The sequence below is a fragment of the Loxodonta africana genome, chromosome 9 (genome assembly GCF_030014295.1).
Source record: "Loxodonta africana isolate mLoxAfr1 chromosome 9, mLoxAfr1.hap2, whole genome shotgun sequence".
Classification (NCBI taxonomy): domain Eukaryota; kingdom Metazoa; phylum Chordata; class Mammalia; order Proboscidea; family Elephantidae; genus Loxodonta; species Loxodonta africana.
The window spans coordinates 60,940,985-60,959,931 of NC_087350.1; the positions used below are offsets into that span (position 1 = coordinate 60,940,985).

Below are 18,947 nucleotides of genomic sequence, written 5' to 3' on the forward strand. Positions count from 1 at the left end.
AAGAGGTAGAAACAATCCAAATGCCTGTCAACGATGAATGGATAAACAAATGTGGTAGATCCTTGCAGTGGATTATTGTTCAGTCATGAAAAGGAATACAATACATGCTAATACTTGTTACAACGTGGATGAAGCTTGAAAGCATGCTAAATGAAAGGAGCCAATCACAAAAGGTCACATATTGTATAATTCCATTTATATGAAATATCCAGAATAGGCAAATCCATGGAGACAGAAAGTAGATTAGTGGCTGGCAGGGACTAGAAGTAGGGAGGAATGGGAAGAGAGTGTTTAATGAGCATGCGGTTTCATTTGGGGTGATTAAAAAGTTCGGGAATTAGATAGCGGTGATGGTCGTACAACACTGTGAATGTACTTAAGGCCACCAAGTTATACACTTTAAGACAGCTTCAATGGTAAATTTTATGTTCTGTGTAATTTACTGTGCCAGGCACTACAGTGGTCACAGATAAGTTGGGTTCACTCTATGAAAGTGTGCAAAATGTTGTCAGGTGGAGGAGACACACGCCTTCTGTGAGAAACCAAAGGGGGAATGGCTGGGTGGAAAAATTACAACTGCAGATTTCACCAAGAACTTTCTAACAAATGGAGCTGGAACAAGGAGGCCAAGAAAATGTCTGAGCTGGTGCTAGGGAAGCCTCAGTGAGGGAGACATAGAGGGGTTTCCTGCCCTGGGTGGGAACTGGGGCTGAATGACCCCGGCATCCCTTCCAAGTCTGACAGACTGTGGTCCTGTGAGGCTGAACTGAGGGCTTCTCCCAGACATCCTTCTTGCTTTACATTCCAGATGGATTTGTTCAGTGTTCTTGAGTTCAACTTTCATTTTTATTTTAAGTTACTTTAGAAGATAACACAGCACAGTGCTGTCATTTTTCTCCCTTACTTTCCTCTCTGATCCCTCTCCCTTGCTTTATTCTATCTCTGGCTTTTTCTTTCCAGCCTTCTTTCTAAATATATAGAGGATAAAGGAGGAGTTCTCACGAAACCTCAATGAGGAGTCAGATTCCACTCTCCATAATGATCTGCTGTAATAGTGTCCCCACCCAGTGACTGTTGGCATGAGCAGGTCTGCACAGCAGCAGAAGGGATGGGGGAGGGGGAGATGGGAAGTGAGTTTTATTTGTGATTTTTTGAGAGCAGGGGAGGGTGAGATGGAAGACTGAAAGAAAAGTATGTTATGGTGTCTCTTCATCAGCCTGGCTTCATAAAGAAAGAAAGATTGCAGAAGGAATTGGAGTGGGCAATTTTCCATGAGCTTCCTTAAGTTCCAAACGACAGTGCACGAGGGCCAAGTGACAAAGTGCAACAAAGCATTGGACAAAAGGCATTCTCTTAATGTCTACAGAAAACAGGGGATCTGGCAGTGGATGTTACTACAAGAAAGCAAGAGATCGTTGGCCCCTTGTGAGGCCTGGGAGACAGCCCCTCTCTGTCCCAGCAGGAAAGGATGTGGTCATGGGTGGAGCCTGCAACAGTGGCAATAGTGAGATGCTTCCCTCAAGTGTCTTGTAGGTAAATGGATCTCAAAAAGGAGGGCATATGGGAGAAACTGAGAGGAAGAGTCATGACACGTGTGGGAATGCCCTGAGTATCTCTAGAAATAACTGAAGAAGTCCTGAAGATCACTAACGTCTTGAAGCCCACACGTATGTGTATAGAAGCTACTGTGACCTCATCTGCTCCCATAGGCTGTCGAGACTAGAGACATATACAAATGTGTACACATCGTGTCTATCAGTGCCTTGGGCACTTATTTAAATATATCAATGCTTTTGCTTCTTCATATGTAAAGTGGGAATGACACGCCTAAGACAGTGCGGATGCTCAAAAAAATCTGTTGAATGAATTCATGAATACTGACCTTGTGGGGTGATCTTAAGATTAAAGGAGATGGTATATGAGAAAGACCATTAAAAGTCATAAAACCCCACATACATTAAAGAGTTGTTATTCATAACCTTGATCTATAAGTGAGATTCCAGGCTGACTTACCTTCTGCTTCCCGAGGGCTCCAGTGTCCTGACGGGCCACAGGGCATCGGAGAGGAGGCATTGAAGGCATACTGCACCAGGATTCTCCCTTCCAGACAAAGCTCACATGCTGATCCCAATTCTCTAGGAGGCCAAGGAAAGAGCGAAAATGCACCGACTTAGGAACAGATGAATGAGCCACTGACTCCACGAGGCCAAAGGCAACAGGGCAGACGACACAACGCTTCTGTTACCTCCTTTCCTCTACACACACGCCAAAGCTTCCGGAATATGACTGTAAGTGAAATTCCTATCCGCTGCCCAGCAAGGACCTTGTTATAGAAGCCTAAATGGTTTCTATTCTGATGGTAGATACACTTCTCTAAGTTTAAATAGAGCAGAATCAATAGGCCAAAGACTTACTACCTGCATAATCTTATCTTTATAATGCATGAAAACCTCTACTGGGAATTAGCTGTGTGGTTGTGAGAAAACCTCTTGCCCCATTTTGTCCTCAAAATTTACTCCTTTAGTTATATTTATCAGGTACCTACCATGTACCAGCTGCCATCCTGTGCCCTAGACATTAAATATGAAGAAAATATGGTTCCTTAGGCTGAAAAATGAGTGGGCTGGACTAGATGTTGCCTAAAGAAGCTTCCAGCCCCAACATTCAGGGATGGATGAGTCACTCCTAGATTGAACAGTCATAAGCAGTTTCCTGACCATGCCATCTAATTAATTTTAGCAGCTTTCCAAGAGGTGAGCCAATCCCTCAATGGGACCAGCCTCAGAAATGGAATATTATGGTGGCTTCCCCCACTGTCTTTTGTATCTGGATTCAATCTCCCTTTGGCCACAACAGCTTCTGGGATCCTACTTGTTCTCCAGACTTGGCGTCTGCTTAGGAGGCAATTGCAGGGAGAGGAGATGTATGAGCTCTCTTCCTTGTACTACTGTGGACTCAAAACTGCAAATGTGAGCCACCTCTGCAGAGGAATTGGCAGCTGAATCAGGGGAAGATGTCAAGAAATGTCTCAGCCCAACCCATTATTTCTCAAAATGCAATGGCCTTGCCTTTACCACTTTCTTCATTCCTAGAAGAATTTCCATCCTTTGGCTACCTGAAAGGGTGTAATAGAGGAGCCAGGTCTCAAACTCTGGGGCTTTCCCTTCACAGGGAAGTTCTCTGTGCCCCTGAGATCACATGCAGAGGAAGAGTCTGTCATGAAAATCACAACTACTGGTTCCCGCCATTCCTCCTCCACGTAGCTAACCACGGAATTCATCTCAAAGCCAAATCTGAACAGATCATGCCACTGCTTTCCTCCTTCGGTGACTCTAACACTTTATATCCTGTGATATAATATTCAACACCCTTTGCCAGCTGCCTACCTTATCACTCTAGCCTTACTTCTCATCACTCCAAGATATTCCCAACTGCCAGGCTCTGCTATGACCCTGCCACTCTCTGAATGCTCTTTTACCTATAATGACCTTTCCCCCCTTTTTCCACCTGGATGGTGTTCCCCATCCTTCAAGGTTTCCCTTGGACATCATTTCAGCAGTGAGGACTTTTCAGTAGAGAGGTGAGTCTCTCTCAATAGACTGTGAAGTCCTTTGGGGCAAGGTCCATGTCTTATCATTGTCTTTTCCCTCAGTGACCAACACATAGCTTGTTACATAGTGGTGATCAACATAGGTTGTTGAATGGAAAAATGAATGAGTGTACACCAGTCACTCAGACACACTGCAAATACTCATGACTAACCTAGTCCAGACCTTCAAATTGCAGATTTTGTTTCCTCAGCCTTATCACTGTGTGAGACCGTACTTAGAGTATTTGCAAGCATAAAATAATATTCAGCATTAGTAGAATGATTAAATAGCCTATGGTTAATCTGCTCAATGGAATGGTAAGCAGCTATTACAGTAATATTTATAAAGATTATGCAATTGCCTGGAAAATGTATATGCTATAACGTTAAGTGAAAAACTCAGGCAAAACTGAATCTATAGTAGTATCTCAATGTTATTCAAGTAACTTTATGCAACAAAAGATTTTTGGCAGCTAACTCTGGGTAGTGGAACATAGGATAATTTTCCTCCTATTTTTATTCTTTCCAAATTTTTGAATTTTCTACATATTGTAAATAAGTATGAGCTCCTCTTGTTCTAATACTTATACAAATAGACTTGTAGTCAGGGAATGAAGGGTGGAGAGAGGGATTTCCTCAGCACCACTAGTAGAGGGCAGAGTTCCATTACATTGATCACAGTCCATGCATAGCAACTCTGAGTCACATGAATGGCTTTATGATCACCATGAGATTATAAATATCCAGTGATTAGGAACCACGCTGACTTCAATGGTAACTGGAACTTTTTTTTTCTATTTCCTTTAGATATTCTATTTTTTGTGATAATTAAAGTCACCTGTACTTACTGAATTTTTAGCCCATCCTAGGTTCCCAATAATACTTTGATGAGTGAATACAACATCATCCAGCTGACACTAACATGCCTTGTTTGCACAGAGTTTCACAAAGTAAGTTCCTTCGTAGTCATTCGTTGATTTAAGTATTCATTTGTTTCATCTATTCACACAACAGATAGTTACTGAGGAGTCTCTAGGTGTTGGTACTGCTCAAGTGCTGGACAATGACCATACAAAAAAGAAAAAATAAACCAGCTGCTATTGAGTTGATTCTGACTCCTCATGACCTTATGTGTGTCGGAGTAGAACTGTGCTCCATAGGGTTTTCAGTGGCTAATTTTTCAGAAGTAGATTTCTAGGCCTTTCTTTCTGGGTACCTCTGGGTGAACTCGAACCTCCAACCTTTCAGTTAGCAGTTGTGTGAGCACATTAGCCATTTGCACCACCCAGGAACCCCCACTGACCACACAGGGGTAAGAAAATCAGACATGGGTCCTGCCCAAATAGAGTTTGCAGTCCAGTGGAGGCAATGGTCAATAAGCAAATAGGTAAACATATATAAGCTTACAGATTGTGACAAATTCTAGAAGGAAAGTAAAAGGATGAGAATAATGGGGTGGGCTGGGCTAATTAAGACTGGAGTGGTCATGGAAGGTCTTTGTGAGGGGATGCCATTTGCACCAGGGCCTAAAGAATGACACAAGAATAGATGTAAAAGCATTTTAGGCAGTGCTTCCAGGAGCCTAAACAGAAAAAAACAGCTTGATCCATAAAGGTCCTGAAACAAGCCTGAGTAGCAGGAGCTACAAATGAAGGTAACAGAGGTAGCTGGACAGATGGGTAAGGGCTGGGTCATGAAAAGTCCTGTAGACCACATTTAAATTATACCTGAAAACAAGGGAAGGCTACTAGAGAGTTGTAAGGTATGGAGGGGCATGATCTAATTCACATCTTAAAAAAGATTAGTCTGGATGCTGAATGAAGAATGATTAGGGAGGAAGAAGCAAAAGTAAAAGCAAATGTAGCAACTAAAGAACAGTGATGTGATGCTGGTTAGGGTAGAAAATGACACCATTGTACAGATTAGGAAACTGAGGTTCACAAGTGCAAAGTAATTACCCTAAGGTCATAGCTTGGAAAGTAAAAGTCTGTGCCTTATCAAAATCAGGTAGTGTAGCTACACATCCAGGGAGTACAGTATGTATTTTATACCTTTGGTGTTTATTTGATTTTTATGAGTACCTGTACACATACACACACACACACACACACACACACATGAATAATGAAATCAAAGGAGCACAGGATGTACACACTGGGAAAGATCACCTTTCTCAATTGGGGTTCTACGAGAGAATCAAGGTTTAAAGCTCTGAGGTTGCACTGCCCAACAAGGTAGCCACCAGCCACATGTGGCTATTTAAGTTTAAATAAATCTAAAAATTCAGTTCTTCATTCACACTAGCCACATTTCAAGTGCTCCATAGCCACAGGTGATCAGTGGCTACCATATTAGACCATATTAGACTATGTAGATACAGAATATTTCTATTATTGCAGAAAATTCCTTTGGATAGCACTGCTGTATGAGTCAGAATTCACTTGATGACACACAAGGACAAGGCATCTACTGTACATAATGAATTAATTCCTCTCCTATGCATCTAGAATGATACTAGTTATTTTAGTTAGTAAGTTAACTTCTCTCCTATGCATCCTTGGGAGAACTGAGAAAACAGTCACTCAAATCGTTTTCTCTGTCTTGAGAGTTGAAAGAGGAACATTAGCTGAGAAAGGCTAGAACCATCTTTGGCTTACAGGTAGAAAAACTGAGACAGAAAAGCAGAGAAAATGGATGAGGTCACAAAGACCTAAAACCCAGGTCACTTGATTCCCAGTCCAGTGCTCCTTCCAATACACCACAGCCAATTGTTCAGATAACTGAAACCATCCAGTCAACACATGTTTGCAAGACAGATAAAAAAAAAAAAAGGGAGTTAGAAAAAGCAGGGTGGCCTTGAATTATTTATTCAGTTGTCCATGTGTGAGGACACAGGCTGTGGGAGGATCTGAATATGTTTTTTTAAGGAAAACCCTTGTATTCTCTTAGACCACAGATGTGAGGAACAGCAGCAGGACATGAGGATGGCCAGGGGCGAGAGGTTGGCATTGATGGATGTAGTGGAAAACACCAGAGGTTTTGCAGGGAAAGAGAAATTTCAAGTAGCTAAACAGCTCTGGAAAACTTTGCACAAGATGAGGGTAAATATTTCTTGACTACAGAGTGTGTGACAGTGGTGCTAGGCATATCACAGACGTCATCTTGTTGAACTTCCTACAAAAGCCAGGTGAAACGGGCACAGTTAGCACCTTTTTTAAAAAATTTTATTGTGCTTTAAGTGAAAGTTTACAAATCAAGTCAGTCTCTCATATAAAATTTTATATACACCTTGCTATATACTCCTAGTTATTCTCCCCCTAATGAGACAGCACACTCCTTGCCTCCACTCTGTTTTTGTGTCCATTCAGCCAGCTTCTGACCCCCTCTGCCTTCTCATCTCCCCTCCAGACCAGAGCTGCCCACATAGTCTCATATGTCTACTTGATCCAAGAAGCTCACTCCCCACCAGTATCATTTTCTATCCTATAAAAAAAATAGTACTGTCCAATCCCTGTCTGAAGAGTTGGCTTTGGGACTGGTTCTTGTCTTGAGCTAACAGGTCTGTACCTTTTTAATGGAAGAAGGCTCAGAGGATCAAAGAGGTGAGATGTCCTGCCCCAGGTCTCATAGCCTGGGAGTGGTGACTCTGAGAACTGAACACAGAGAAACTGACATCGAAGCCTCCACACTTTGCTCTAAGCTAATCTGCGTGAGTGTACACTTTGTGTGCATGGGATTTCCATTTCTTTACAACAATTTATTGAACTTGTGGACTGACTTCCTTTAGCCATAGACTATAGTCTATGGTCAACATAGCTGTTAACCTTAATTAGACATGTTTCAAAAATGTCAGCTTTAATTTAACATGTGATAACTCCGTTGTGAAATCTTAGACTGAACAGAATAGCTATTGTATGAGCCTCAAGTACCAAGTGACTATAGGTTATTAAAAACATATTGATTGAGGCTGAGGGCACTATGTAATAGAGACATATCTCATTACACAACAATTAACCCTCCAATAGGTTTCCAACAATCAGATGGTATTTATTTAATGGACAATAACTGCTTTATGAAATACAAATTGAATACATACACAGGACGTTTCATTTACAAAACTTCCATTTTTAAGTGGAATTGAGGCCAAGGCTTGACCAAAAGTCTGATACTTCTCATCGCCACAGAAAAAATAAATAAATCTCAGGGCTGCTGGACAGCCTGCTCTGAAGTGTCACATGAGGTTTCCCAAACCCAGCTCTGAGTTCCCAGTGAGGGCGGCCTGGGGCAAGGAGAAGGGGGGTTTCTGCAGAGGGCCTGAGAAGCGCATTTCCTTCCCTACTGTGATCACACCCACCCAGCTGCCAAACCAAGGTTCTAAATTCAGGGACTCATGGTGGTGTGAAAACATTAGAGCCCAAATTTAACGTAGCACCATGAATGAGCTAACACATTTTTATACAGACATGCACACACACACGCACATGCACACAAGTGTGTGTGTACACTTGAGAGCTTCTTGTTACCCTTTTGTGGCTCTTTTCGGGGGAGGGGGAGCACCATCCTAACTCTGGTCTTTGAAGGACTTAATGAAAGCACATGCCAGTTGGTGCCCAGCCCCCACCACTTCCTATGGGCTCTTGGTCAGACCGGTCAGCCTCTTTCAGCTCCAGCTTCCTCCTTATCTGGCAAATGAGGAAGATGCTACCCCTTTTATAGGTTATTGGAAGGATTAAATGAGACCCTGCATATAAAGCATTTAGTACAGAATCCAGCACAGAGTAAGCACCTGATAAATGGCAGCAACTGCAACGACAAATACTAATTACTATCATTGTTACTTTCATCATCATCAATGTTATATCATCGTTATTGGAAAAAAGATCCCCAAGATGGGCAGGAGGAAGTTGTAATACACTAATATGCCCTCAATTATAGTTAAGTTACAAAATAGATGCATATGTTTTAGTCTCTTTTCGTGGCCCTTGCAAATATTGTTCTCCTAAAGCGTGAGCTTTTCAAGAGCTGACAATGCTGAAAGGTACCACAAGAGACCACTTAATTTTGGTCTCTAACTTCAGGCCACTGAGGCATCATGAATCCCACTTTTCAAGGGAGGAGACGAAGACTCATGAAGAGACAGTAACATGTCCAAGGTCATACAGTTTCTAGGTGACAGGCAGGAGAGTAGAAATGAGGTAACTTGTGCCTCAGTATATCACTCTCTGATCTTCTAAATATCCTACCTTCAGTTCTACAAAGAGCACTGGGCTTAGGTAAAGATTCTGAATATGTAAGTGCATGTAGGTGTATATATATATATATGTATGTGTGTGTGTGTATATATATAAATATATATAAAAAACATACATAAAACCCACTGCCATTGAGTCGATTCTGACTCATAGTGACCGCATAGAGTTTCCAAGGCTGTGAACATCTACGGAAGCTGACTGCCACATCTTTCTCCTGTGGAGCCGCTGGTCATTTCAAACCACTGACCTTTTGGTTACATAGGTGTTTGTCCATGAACCACTGGCAATCTCAACTCCTGAGCTCATGGACATGAAACAGACCTTACATCTCAGGGGAAGTTTCTGTCAATACCGGTTTCCAAACTTTTAGTGATAAAGGAAAACTAATCATTCATTCATGCATTTAAAATATGCATTATTACTTATTAATTAACCATTCCTTTATTCTCTAATCCAAAAGTTAAAATGTGTGTACGCATCACTGTGCTAGGTGTGGGGATATCTGTTGAATAAGTACAAGAATAAAGAAAACAGTAAAATTCCTCTCCAAGGCTGCTTCTCTTCCAAATTTCCCTCTTCTTGGCAAGAGAGAGAGAGAGGGGCCTGCAGCACTTCACAGGCCACACTCACCTTTCAAAGAAATGGCCGTCGATGGGCGGGAACCACTCCAGCATCACGGAGTCCGTTGTGTGGCCTACGATCTGGGGGGTGAGGGCGACAGGTGCAGGCTTCCTGGAAGGCTGCCAGCTCTGGTACACCAGGTCCAGGTAACAGTGCATTCTGGCGACTTGATTGGGCGTGAAGGAGTCAGTACAGTCGTCATCTGCAAGCAGGCAGAGGAAGAGATAAGAACTAGGCTGCAAGGGAAGGCATGTGAGAGAATTATGACGTATTCCAGTGTCCAGAGACCCAGCACCCCAGCCCTTGCCAAGTCAGGGTTGGCCTCTTCCCATGCTCAAGAGTTAATGATCTGTGAACAAATTTGTGTAGTCATCACTTCTAGAGACAGGTGAGATGGAACAGGAAGAAGGGAGGATGGATGGAACTGAAGAAGTAAGCTGAAACTCAGGCAGAGGCTAAGGGCAAAGGACGAGGGCAAGACGAGCTGCTTTCCATGGGCCCCAAATCCACTGGTCAGTAAGTCACCCTTTCCCTTATTCCTTCCCTCCTTCACCACTCATTCATTATCTATCATTCATTCATTCACTTGCTTATTCACTCACTCATCAATCATTCATTTATGCACTCATTTGTTCTCTCACTCATTCCTTCACATTTATTCATTCACTAATTCATTAATTCAGCTGCTCACTGATGCATCGATACTGTCCTTCAAATTAACTTTCCTAGCATCTACTACATATTCTGTGCCCCCTGCCAAGGGGCATGGGAAAATGAAGCTTAAAGAATCCACGCCCTTGAGGAGCTACTAGTCTAGTTATGGAGTTAAGACTAGGTTATTATATGAGTCAAGGTTGTTATAGGCCACTAAAATCTGTGAGGCCTACCACAGCTGAATGGAAGGAGATAGCATGTGGTGAAAGGAGAGTGTACAAGAAGGGCTTCCAAAGAAGGAGGTATTTGAGGTAAACCAGATCACATGGCTAAGACTGGGGAAAGTTATTGAGGGATTACAGGAAAGGGAATCTGCAGGAACAGAGACATGCTTTCCTGTGCAAGGAGCACTAGCCAGAGAGTCAAGAAGACAGGAACACTACAGACTCCATCACATCTCAGAGTCCATGCTGGGAACATGAGGACAATAATATCTCCGGCACAGTACTATTATTCCAAAGATTAGGTAACATTTATTGAATGCTTACTAGGAGCCAGATAAGATGCATTGTGTTTTGGACACATTTAACTCTCACACTATTTTGGGAATATTATTTTCTCCATTTTACAGATGAGGATACTGAGGCTGAGAGAAGGCAAGCAATTGTTTCAAGGGCACAGAGCCAGGGGCAAATCTGTGATTTGAACCCAGGCAGTTCTGACTCCAGGACTGTGCTTCTGATCAACAGAACTTCTTTCCGAGCTTGTATAGATAAAGTATCCTGCAGGTGCCTGATAAATGTGAGCTGAGCCCGAGTCTGAGAGGCGGTTGGAACACAATCTCTAAGATTTCCTTAGATCTAATGACCTTCAATCCTACTCTCTCTTTTCCAGGATTCAGACTGAAGGCCATGACCCAAGACTCAGGCCCCAGGGAAGGAGCTTGCCTCCTATCTCATCTCTCCCTCCAACAGCTTTATTCAGCTGCCCTAGGGGCAGGGCAAGGCAGTTTTGGCTTGGTTTCCAAAAACACCACTTCCCAGAGGTGTCTGCCTGGCCGGGGCTTCTGCAGCTGGGTCCCAGACGGAGGAGCACAGGGCTGTCTGGATCTGAAAATAAACTTGCCACTGGGAATCCTGCAGCACAAGCTCACTTCCCTTATCAAACAAACAGAAAACAAGTTTGGGCAGGTGCTGGGCATTTGGACCTGGCCTTGCGAATCCAGCTTGGGGAAGGGACAGGATTGTGAGGGAGGTTACACACAGAAGCTGCTTCTGATCCCCTCAGTAATTTTTGACAGTCTCCTTTCCAGCATCCTGGGGACATCTTGGATCCTTGGTAGTGTAGTGGCTAAGAGCTTGGCTGGTAACAAAAAGGTCGGTAGTTTAAATCCAGCAGATGCTCCCTGGAAACCCTATGGGGCAGTTCTACTTTATCCCATATCGATGACTATGAGTCATAATCAACACAACGACAATGGTTTTTTTTTTTTTTTTTTGGGAATGTCTTTAATATATCTGGAGGAAGCAAAATAGACTAGTGTCCCTTTCTAAGCACTCTAAAAGAGTGTCTACATGCGTAAATCTCCCTCAAGCCCAGATTCTACTATGCAACCCCTTAAAATCAAACATTCTGTGGCTCCTTGTTGCCTGGAGAAGAGGCTCCAAACCCCTCAGTCTGAGAAGGGCCAGATCATCAGGTGCTTTTCTCTTTGTGACGGTAAACCTTGCACTTCATCCTGAAATCCTTGGAAAAACCACTGAACGGATCAGTTGCAGGAGAGGGGCATGTTGGCCAAGGAAAGATGGCTAGGTGGTTAGATTAGTGCATACAGGTTTGGAGTCAAAATGGCAGGCCATGTCATGTCCTCAGTGCCTCATTTCCTCATCTGTAAAGTGGAGATCACAATGGTAAGAAGACTGCGCATTTCAGGAACTAAGGGCAATGCCTGGTCCATGGTTAGGAGCTCAGTAAACACTAGCTTAGGAAAACTTTGTGTGTGCCTCAGTATCTGTGTCTGTGAATACTGGAAAACTGGAAACGGGGGGGCGGGGAGGGAAACAGAATGCAAAATATGTATTCTCTTTGATCTAGCAATATCACATTTAGGAATTCAATTGATAGTCATGGACAAGCATGGAAAAAATACATGTACAGAGATGTTTATGGAAGCATTATTTATAGTACTAAAAATAATAGAAATAACACACCTATCTATTAATAGAGGAATGGCTCTGCACTTAATGCACAGACATAGAACAGAATATTAATCAGGAATTATAAAAAGAAATAGAAAGATAACATTAAGACTTGGTTCTCACATCTATGGACTGGGACATTTAAATCAACTCCACACCATAGAGTTGTTGTGAGAATTCAAAGAACTTATCAGGATGAATGGTGAACAGAAACAGCAGTTCTTCTTGTTTTTCTCTGTATACTTCTGATTCATTTCCTTCCCCTCCCCACCAAAGAAGTGTATTATCCTTTTATAACTTAGCCATCAGTCATTTCCATGTTTGCCAATATAAAAGAGTTTGAAAAAACAGATAAGTGATAGAACTTCATAAGAAAAGAGGAATGTACTAGAACTTCAAAGCTGAAGCCAGGGGAAGGTCTGTTCCATGGCACATCACTTAGAGACTTAGCTGCTATCAGAGCCCTGGGTGAGGTTCCAAAGGGTTTCCATTTATCACAAATGCTCTGTCTCAATTAGCTAATGTCTAGAGTCAGCCCCCTTTGCTTCCTGCCCCCACAAGCCTCCCCTCCCAACATTTGCAGCCACTTGATCACAGTCTCCAGGCTCTGTCAGCCCCAGTCTTCTATTCTCGTCTTGTTTCTAGGCAGAAAGGACTTTGGGGACTTTAGGACTCCAGGAGCCTGCCTGGGTCCCCAAGCTGTTGATGTAGTGCCCTGGTTGTCCTAACTAAGCCTTGGTCTCAAGAACATATTTCCATCTGTGTCTAGGAAGGCCCAGAGCATGGAAGTTCAAGGGACAGACTTGGTACTTCCACTCCCTGAAGAATGTTGGCAAAATGCTTACCCTTGAGAGCCTCATTTTCATTCACCCAAAATAGGGAATAATGATGTTGCCTGCCTCATAAGGCTGATGAGAGTATTTAACAAGCTAACCCGTATGAAGTGCATGGATAAATTAGCTTCCCTTTGTACAAGTCCTTGCATTTTTGTTGTGTTTAAAATAATGATGATGATAAATGATTATGAGAGCTACAGTATTAATTATAGAACATTTGCAAAATGCCAAAACTAATTACAAAGAAATAAATGTCACCCTAAACATATTACCTAAAGTAATATAATATAATGTAATTAATATTTAATATATACATATAGGTATGTGTACATCTGCAGTGAGTTTCTATAATTCTTGTCATCATATACATATACCACATACATATATACAGATCTTATGCTACGTATAAGACCTTGCTGCCTTTTTTTTTTTTACATTAAAGAGCAAACAATCTCACTAGTTGTCATTTTATTGAGCACTAATTATTGTACCAAGGCCACTACTAAGTGGTTTACCTATAATTATACCTACTATCACACAAGTGGGCACTCTGGTGGTGGAGTGGTTAAGAGCTACCTACAGCTGCTAACCAAAAGGCTGGCAGTTTGAATCTACCAGCCGCTCCTGAAAAACCCTATGGGGCAGTTCTACTCTGTCCTTTAGGGTTGCTATGAGTTGGAATTGACTCGACGGCAACAGATTTGGGTTTTTTGGTTTATCACACAAGCTAAGTATGATTATCCTCCATGGTACCAATGAAATAACTTACCTAGGGTCAAAAAGCTATGATGCAGTGGATTTAAATTTGATCCCTCATTCCAAAATTAATGCTCTGAACCACTGCATTACTCCATTTCTGCTCATGTCCCTCAGTAGTCTTCCACATCATCTCCACTGGCCACATGACATTCTATAATATGGATGTCCCATGATTTATTTCAGCAATCCATCATCACTAGGCATGTAAGCACTTCCTAATTTTTCATACGTATAAACATTTCTTCTTTATGTATGGCACATAGTAAATGCTAAAGAATATTTGAGGAAAGAACATGGCTGAGAACATTCTTGAAGCTAAATCTTTAAACACATCAACTGAGTAATTATTTTGGAACATATTCCTTGGAGGTGGAATTGCTACCTCAAAGCAAATGTGTACATTAAAAGGCTCCGACGCACAGAAAGATGTTAACAAAAATGCTTGCAACAGCTGTAGAAGGCCTTGACTGTAGGGTCCTCTTGTCTGGCCCCCTGTGGTCTATTATCTTCAGGAAGCAGAGTCTGGGCTGCTGCACTTCTATCTGCCGAAGAAGGCTTATCCAACAGCTCTGCATGACTATACTCTCCTGGTGGTTTGTTTGTCCTGCTGAACTAAGCTTGCCCCCAACACCCGCCTGGTGTCTTCTTGGTCCAAATGCTTGAGACCTTCTCAATCTCCGCTCATATACGAAAGTGAGGCAGATAAATACTGGCTAATAACATGGGTGCTGGAGCCCTGCTGGCACAGTGGTTAAGAACTCAGCTGCTAACCAAAAGGTCAGCAGTTTGAATTCACCAGCCGCTCCTTGGAAATCCTATGGGGCAGTTCTATTCTGTCCTATAGGGCAGTTCTACCTTGTCCTATAGAGTTGTTATGAGTTGGAATCAACTCGACAGCAGCCGGTTTAACATGGGCACAGGAGTAAGAAAGACTTGAGTTTGAATCTCACCTCTGCTCCGTTTGATCTGTGTGAGCCTCAACAAGTTACTTAAGCTACCTGAGTCCCACTTCTGCATCTTTAAAATGTGTAATAATAATAGCACCTACCCGTTAGGTTGGAGTCTCTGGATGGTGAAAATGGTTAACATGCTTGCTGCTAACCAAAAGATCGCAAGTTTGAGTCTACCCAGAGGCACCGTGAAGGAAACGCCTGGTGAGCTACTTCTGAGAAAATCAACCATTGAAAACCCTGTGGGGCACAGTTCTACTCTGACACACGTGGGCTTGCCAGGAGTCAGAATCAACTTGAAGACAACTGATTTTGGTGTTTTTGGTTTGACCCATTGGGTTATTTTGATGATTCAATGAGATAAGCTTACGAAGTATTTCACACAGTGTCTGGGATGCTATAGGCACTCGATAGTTATAGCAGATCTGGGTTGTTGAAAATGGTAGCCACCATCCATGGGTGGCCACTTAAACTTAATTAAAATTATTTGAAACTAAAAATTCAGTTCCTAGGTTGCACTCACCATATTTTAAGTCCTCAACAGCCAAGTGCGGCAAGTGACTACCATACTGGTCAGTGCGTATACAGAGCATGTCCATCTTTGCAGGAAATTTTACTGGGCAGCGCTGCACTTGACCTGACTAGTGACCAATCCAATTGGGAACAAAGCACCCAGGAAGGAGAAGTGAGTGGAAGAAGGTTGTAGGCAATGTCCCCGCCTTCCCGCCTTTACTGCGGGAGCCCCTCTGTATCCCTCTCTCCGCAGCCTGAGAACCTGATCCTGTTCTGCATTTTGAATTTCATCCAGCTGCTTTTGTCACCTCATCTATCAGAGATCCTAAGGAAAACAAACATTTCAAAGCTCGTGGTTGCCTTGAATATGCTTTTGCGGGTGTAAGTTTGTTATCGTAGCTCAGTGAATTAGTTCTGCTGTTAATGGGTCACTGAGCTGAGGGGTTCCTTTAAAAAAACAACAGTAAATCAATCACCCTTTAGATCTGTACAAAGGGGAACAAAAAGAAAAAAAAAAAAGATTTAGTTTATGGGGGTCTGGTAGCTAGTGGCAGTTCGTAGGCCCCTAAGAGGCCGGCAAACTTCCAAACTCATGTTATTGTTTATTTTCCATGTGCGTTGAGCTGGCCAAGGAAAGGTGCTACAGAAATGGAATGTAAGCACGCCTGTGTGAGGGGCCAGGGCACCGGATGTGGGATGTCTGCTGGCCGGGAAATGGGAGCCCAGTGGGAATCTGCTTTTGAGGAAATACCCAGCACCCTGATCTTTTTTAGAGACTTAAACCTAACGCCTCTTTGTGGTGCCAGAGGTGAAGTGTGGGCCCTTCCAGAGACTGCAGGTTTGACCTGTACGAGCCTGATGCTGCAGAGGCCCTCAGAGGTCACTAGCCCAAATGGGAAAGCAGGAAGGCCCATTAGGGATCATCGAATCCACTGGGTTTTAGGTGTGAAACCTTTCTTTAAATAAAATCTGAGACAATAGGGTTCAAGCGGGGTTAGAGGCTGAGAGGCCCGCTCACACAGGCGCCCTGTGCAGCCTCCTGAGGCATCTCTGTGGAACACGGTTTGAAAGCCACCCAGGTTGCTCCATTCCCCACTCAACCATCAATTAGGTCTCTTCTGAAGAGTAACACAAGAATAGGAGGGAAAAAATTACCTGGAGTCAGAGCCCTTAGGTCTCAGTTTCAGCTCAGCCATTTATTATATGTGTGGCCTGGGGCAAATGACTTCACTGAGATTCAGTTTTCTCATCTGTAAAATGGGAATAAGCCCTACCCTATAAGCTTATACCAAAGTGAATATCAAAGTTCTTATGAACAATAAATTGTCGTACAAGTGAAAATCTTGCTATTGATAAGAATCAATTTGATAGATCCATTACGGTAGAATTTATTTTTTCTACCCCCTCTCCCTATGCTCGTTCCTCCCTTCCTTTCTAAGAAACACAATTTTGAAGCACCAGGTCCTGTGCTAGGTGGTTTGCTAGGTGCTAGGAATGTATAAGATACAATCTGACTTTATAGAATTCATTGTTCTAGCATGAGAAAGAGACAGCTAAACTGGATGGTGTAATAGAATTTGATGCTGGGCTACCACATGCAATTGTGCAGATTGTGCCATGCACAAGGATTCTTGACTGAAGAGGCTAGTTGCGAGGGCTGTGACTGCCCAGAGGAAGGGGGGTCTTTTTCTAGTTTGTACAAAGTGCTGTACAGTCCAGAAGTGGCCTTGAAAGAAGCAGAGGGCATCCTAGAATCCAGAGATGAGCTCTTAACACTGTCACTGATGGTCCAAAATGGCTTTGATAAGGATGTAGGTCATTAGGAAAAATACATGCGGAATCTCATGTAATAATTGTGTATTTGCAAAACCAAACATATTCTATTTTTTAAAGCTGGGTGTGAGAGTTTTATGTTTATCTATGGGGTACCTGGGCTAAAAAAAAAAATAAAAAAAGTTCAACAACTAACAGCTTCAAAAAACATAGCTGGAAAACTAGAAGGAAACTTGGAGATCAAGTTCAAAGAAGCCACTTTCTTGAGAAAAGTGGAACTAGTGGGGTTATGTGATGGAACCAAAGGCATAAGGTTACACTGAGGCAGAGCTAGGTATTTCACCTGGGTTTCCTGACATTTGGTCCAGGTAAGCTTTCAGCATCCTAAAGTGGGCCTTTCTGAAGAGTTTTCAGATTCAACATTTTCTTTGAATCCCCAAGGGGCTCATGGAAGGAACATTATTCTCGCTGTTTGCGATGTGAATGTCTCAGTCTTAGGAAAGTTAAGCAACTTGTTCAGGATTACCTTGTTCAGGGTACCAAAGGCAGGATTGGGGTTCACAGCTGATACCTAGCCCTGTGTACTTTGCAATGCCTTGCTCTGCCATCTGCCCATCACTCTACAAGCAAAAACCCTGCAGAGAATAGGGCCCTACCTGCATAGCTCATGAAGTTGTTGTAAGGAGTGTTGAAGAAGGTATGAAAGCCACATGTGTCATTCCCTGGCCCTGGGTCCCCGCAGAACTTGTGTTTTGGGGCTGGGTTGGTGTCACCGCAGAGGTCTCCAGTCTCGAAGGAAGCTTCTGTCTCCATGCAGGGGTCACTGCAGGACTGGATTTCCGAGATGCCTCGGAAGATGTGATAGAGGCCCAGGCTATGCCCGATCTCATGAATCATGGTGTGGGTGTGCCCAGGAATGCCATAGAAAGATGGGTTCAAGACAATGCCACCTGTAAGGAGAAAGGCAGAGAGTTAGGCAAGCTGAGCACCCTGCTTCCTGGTGCAAGAACCCCTAAATCAATCAAGTGTAAAAGGGGTGCTGTCTAAAACAACCACAAGCTTCTCCACCCTGTGACTCCACTGCCCAGGAGCTGTTGTGACTTGTGACATGAATCATGGGTTATCAGGGTAAGGAGTCTCAACAGTCTTCTTGTGCAAGCTCTTCATTTTTCAGAGGAAAACACCGATGCCTATGGAGATGAGCTGACTTACCCAAGGTGATTTCCAACTATTTACAAGGAAAGCATGATTAGAACTCAGGGATTTTGATCCCTGGGCTGGTAAACCTTTCTACTGAAACTTTTTTCCTTAGAAAATAAGAATATCCTAGTTCACTAACATTCTACACCCTCTTGTGTCAGACATCTTGGATCCCAGTTCTACTTTTGCTTCACCTACCTTGTGACATCAAGCAAATCAGTTACCTTCTCTGAATCACATCCTTCATCTCTGACATGGAGCTGATAATCTATGACAGGGAACTCTCAAGACGGCCAACACCATGTTGTGTTCACCATTATAACAGTGAACATAATAGGCCATATTTCTTCAGAGATTACTCTATATCCTCAGGCCCTGTGCTAACTATTTCAAGCGTATAATCTCACCTAATCAACACAAACCAATGAGAGGTGCCGATTCTCAGAGGGGTGCAGTAATCAGCCCATGATCATATAATAAGTGTAGAGTTAAAATTTGAACCCAAGACCCTGGAGTTTTAAAGCCAAGACTCTTAACCTAAGTTCTACTGCTAATGCTTAACACACACGCACACACACACACAAAACAAAAACTAAAAGGCC

At 42.9% G+C, this 18,947-nt stretch overlaps 1 protein-coding gene across 1 annotated transcript in view; it reads right to left on the reverse strand.

The window, feature by feature from the left end:
- The window catches only part of PAPPA (pappalysin 1), a 279,318-nt gene that overhangs the window by 195,302 nt on the left and 65,069 nt on the right, over nucleotides 1-18,947 (reverse strand). Inside the window, exons 4-6 of the mRNA XM_064291557.1 lie at nucleotides 17,802-18,095; nucleotides 9,472-9,664; nucleotides 2,014-2,135 (exon numbers count right to left, since the gene is read on the reverse strand). Of these exons, the coding sequence (XP_064147627.1) occupies nucleotides 2,014-2,135; nucleotides 9,472-9,664; nucleotides 17,802-18,095 (609 nt within the window). The remainder of the gene's footprint in view (nucleotides 1-2,013; nucleotides 2,136-9,471; nucleotides 9,665-17,801; nucleotides 18,096-18,947) is intronic.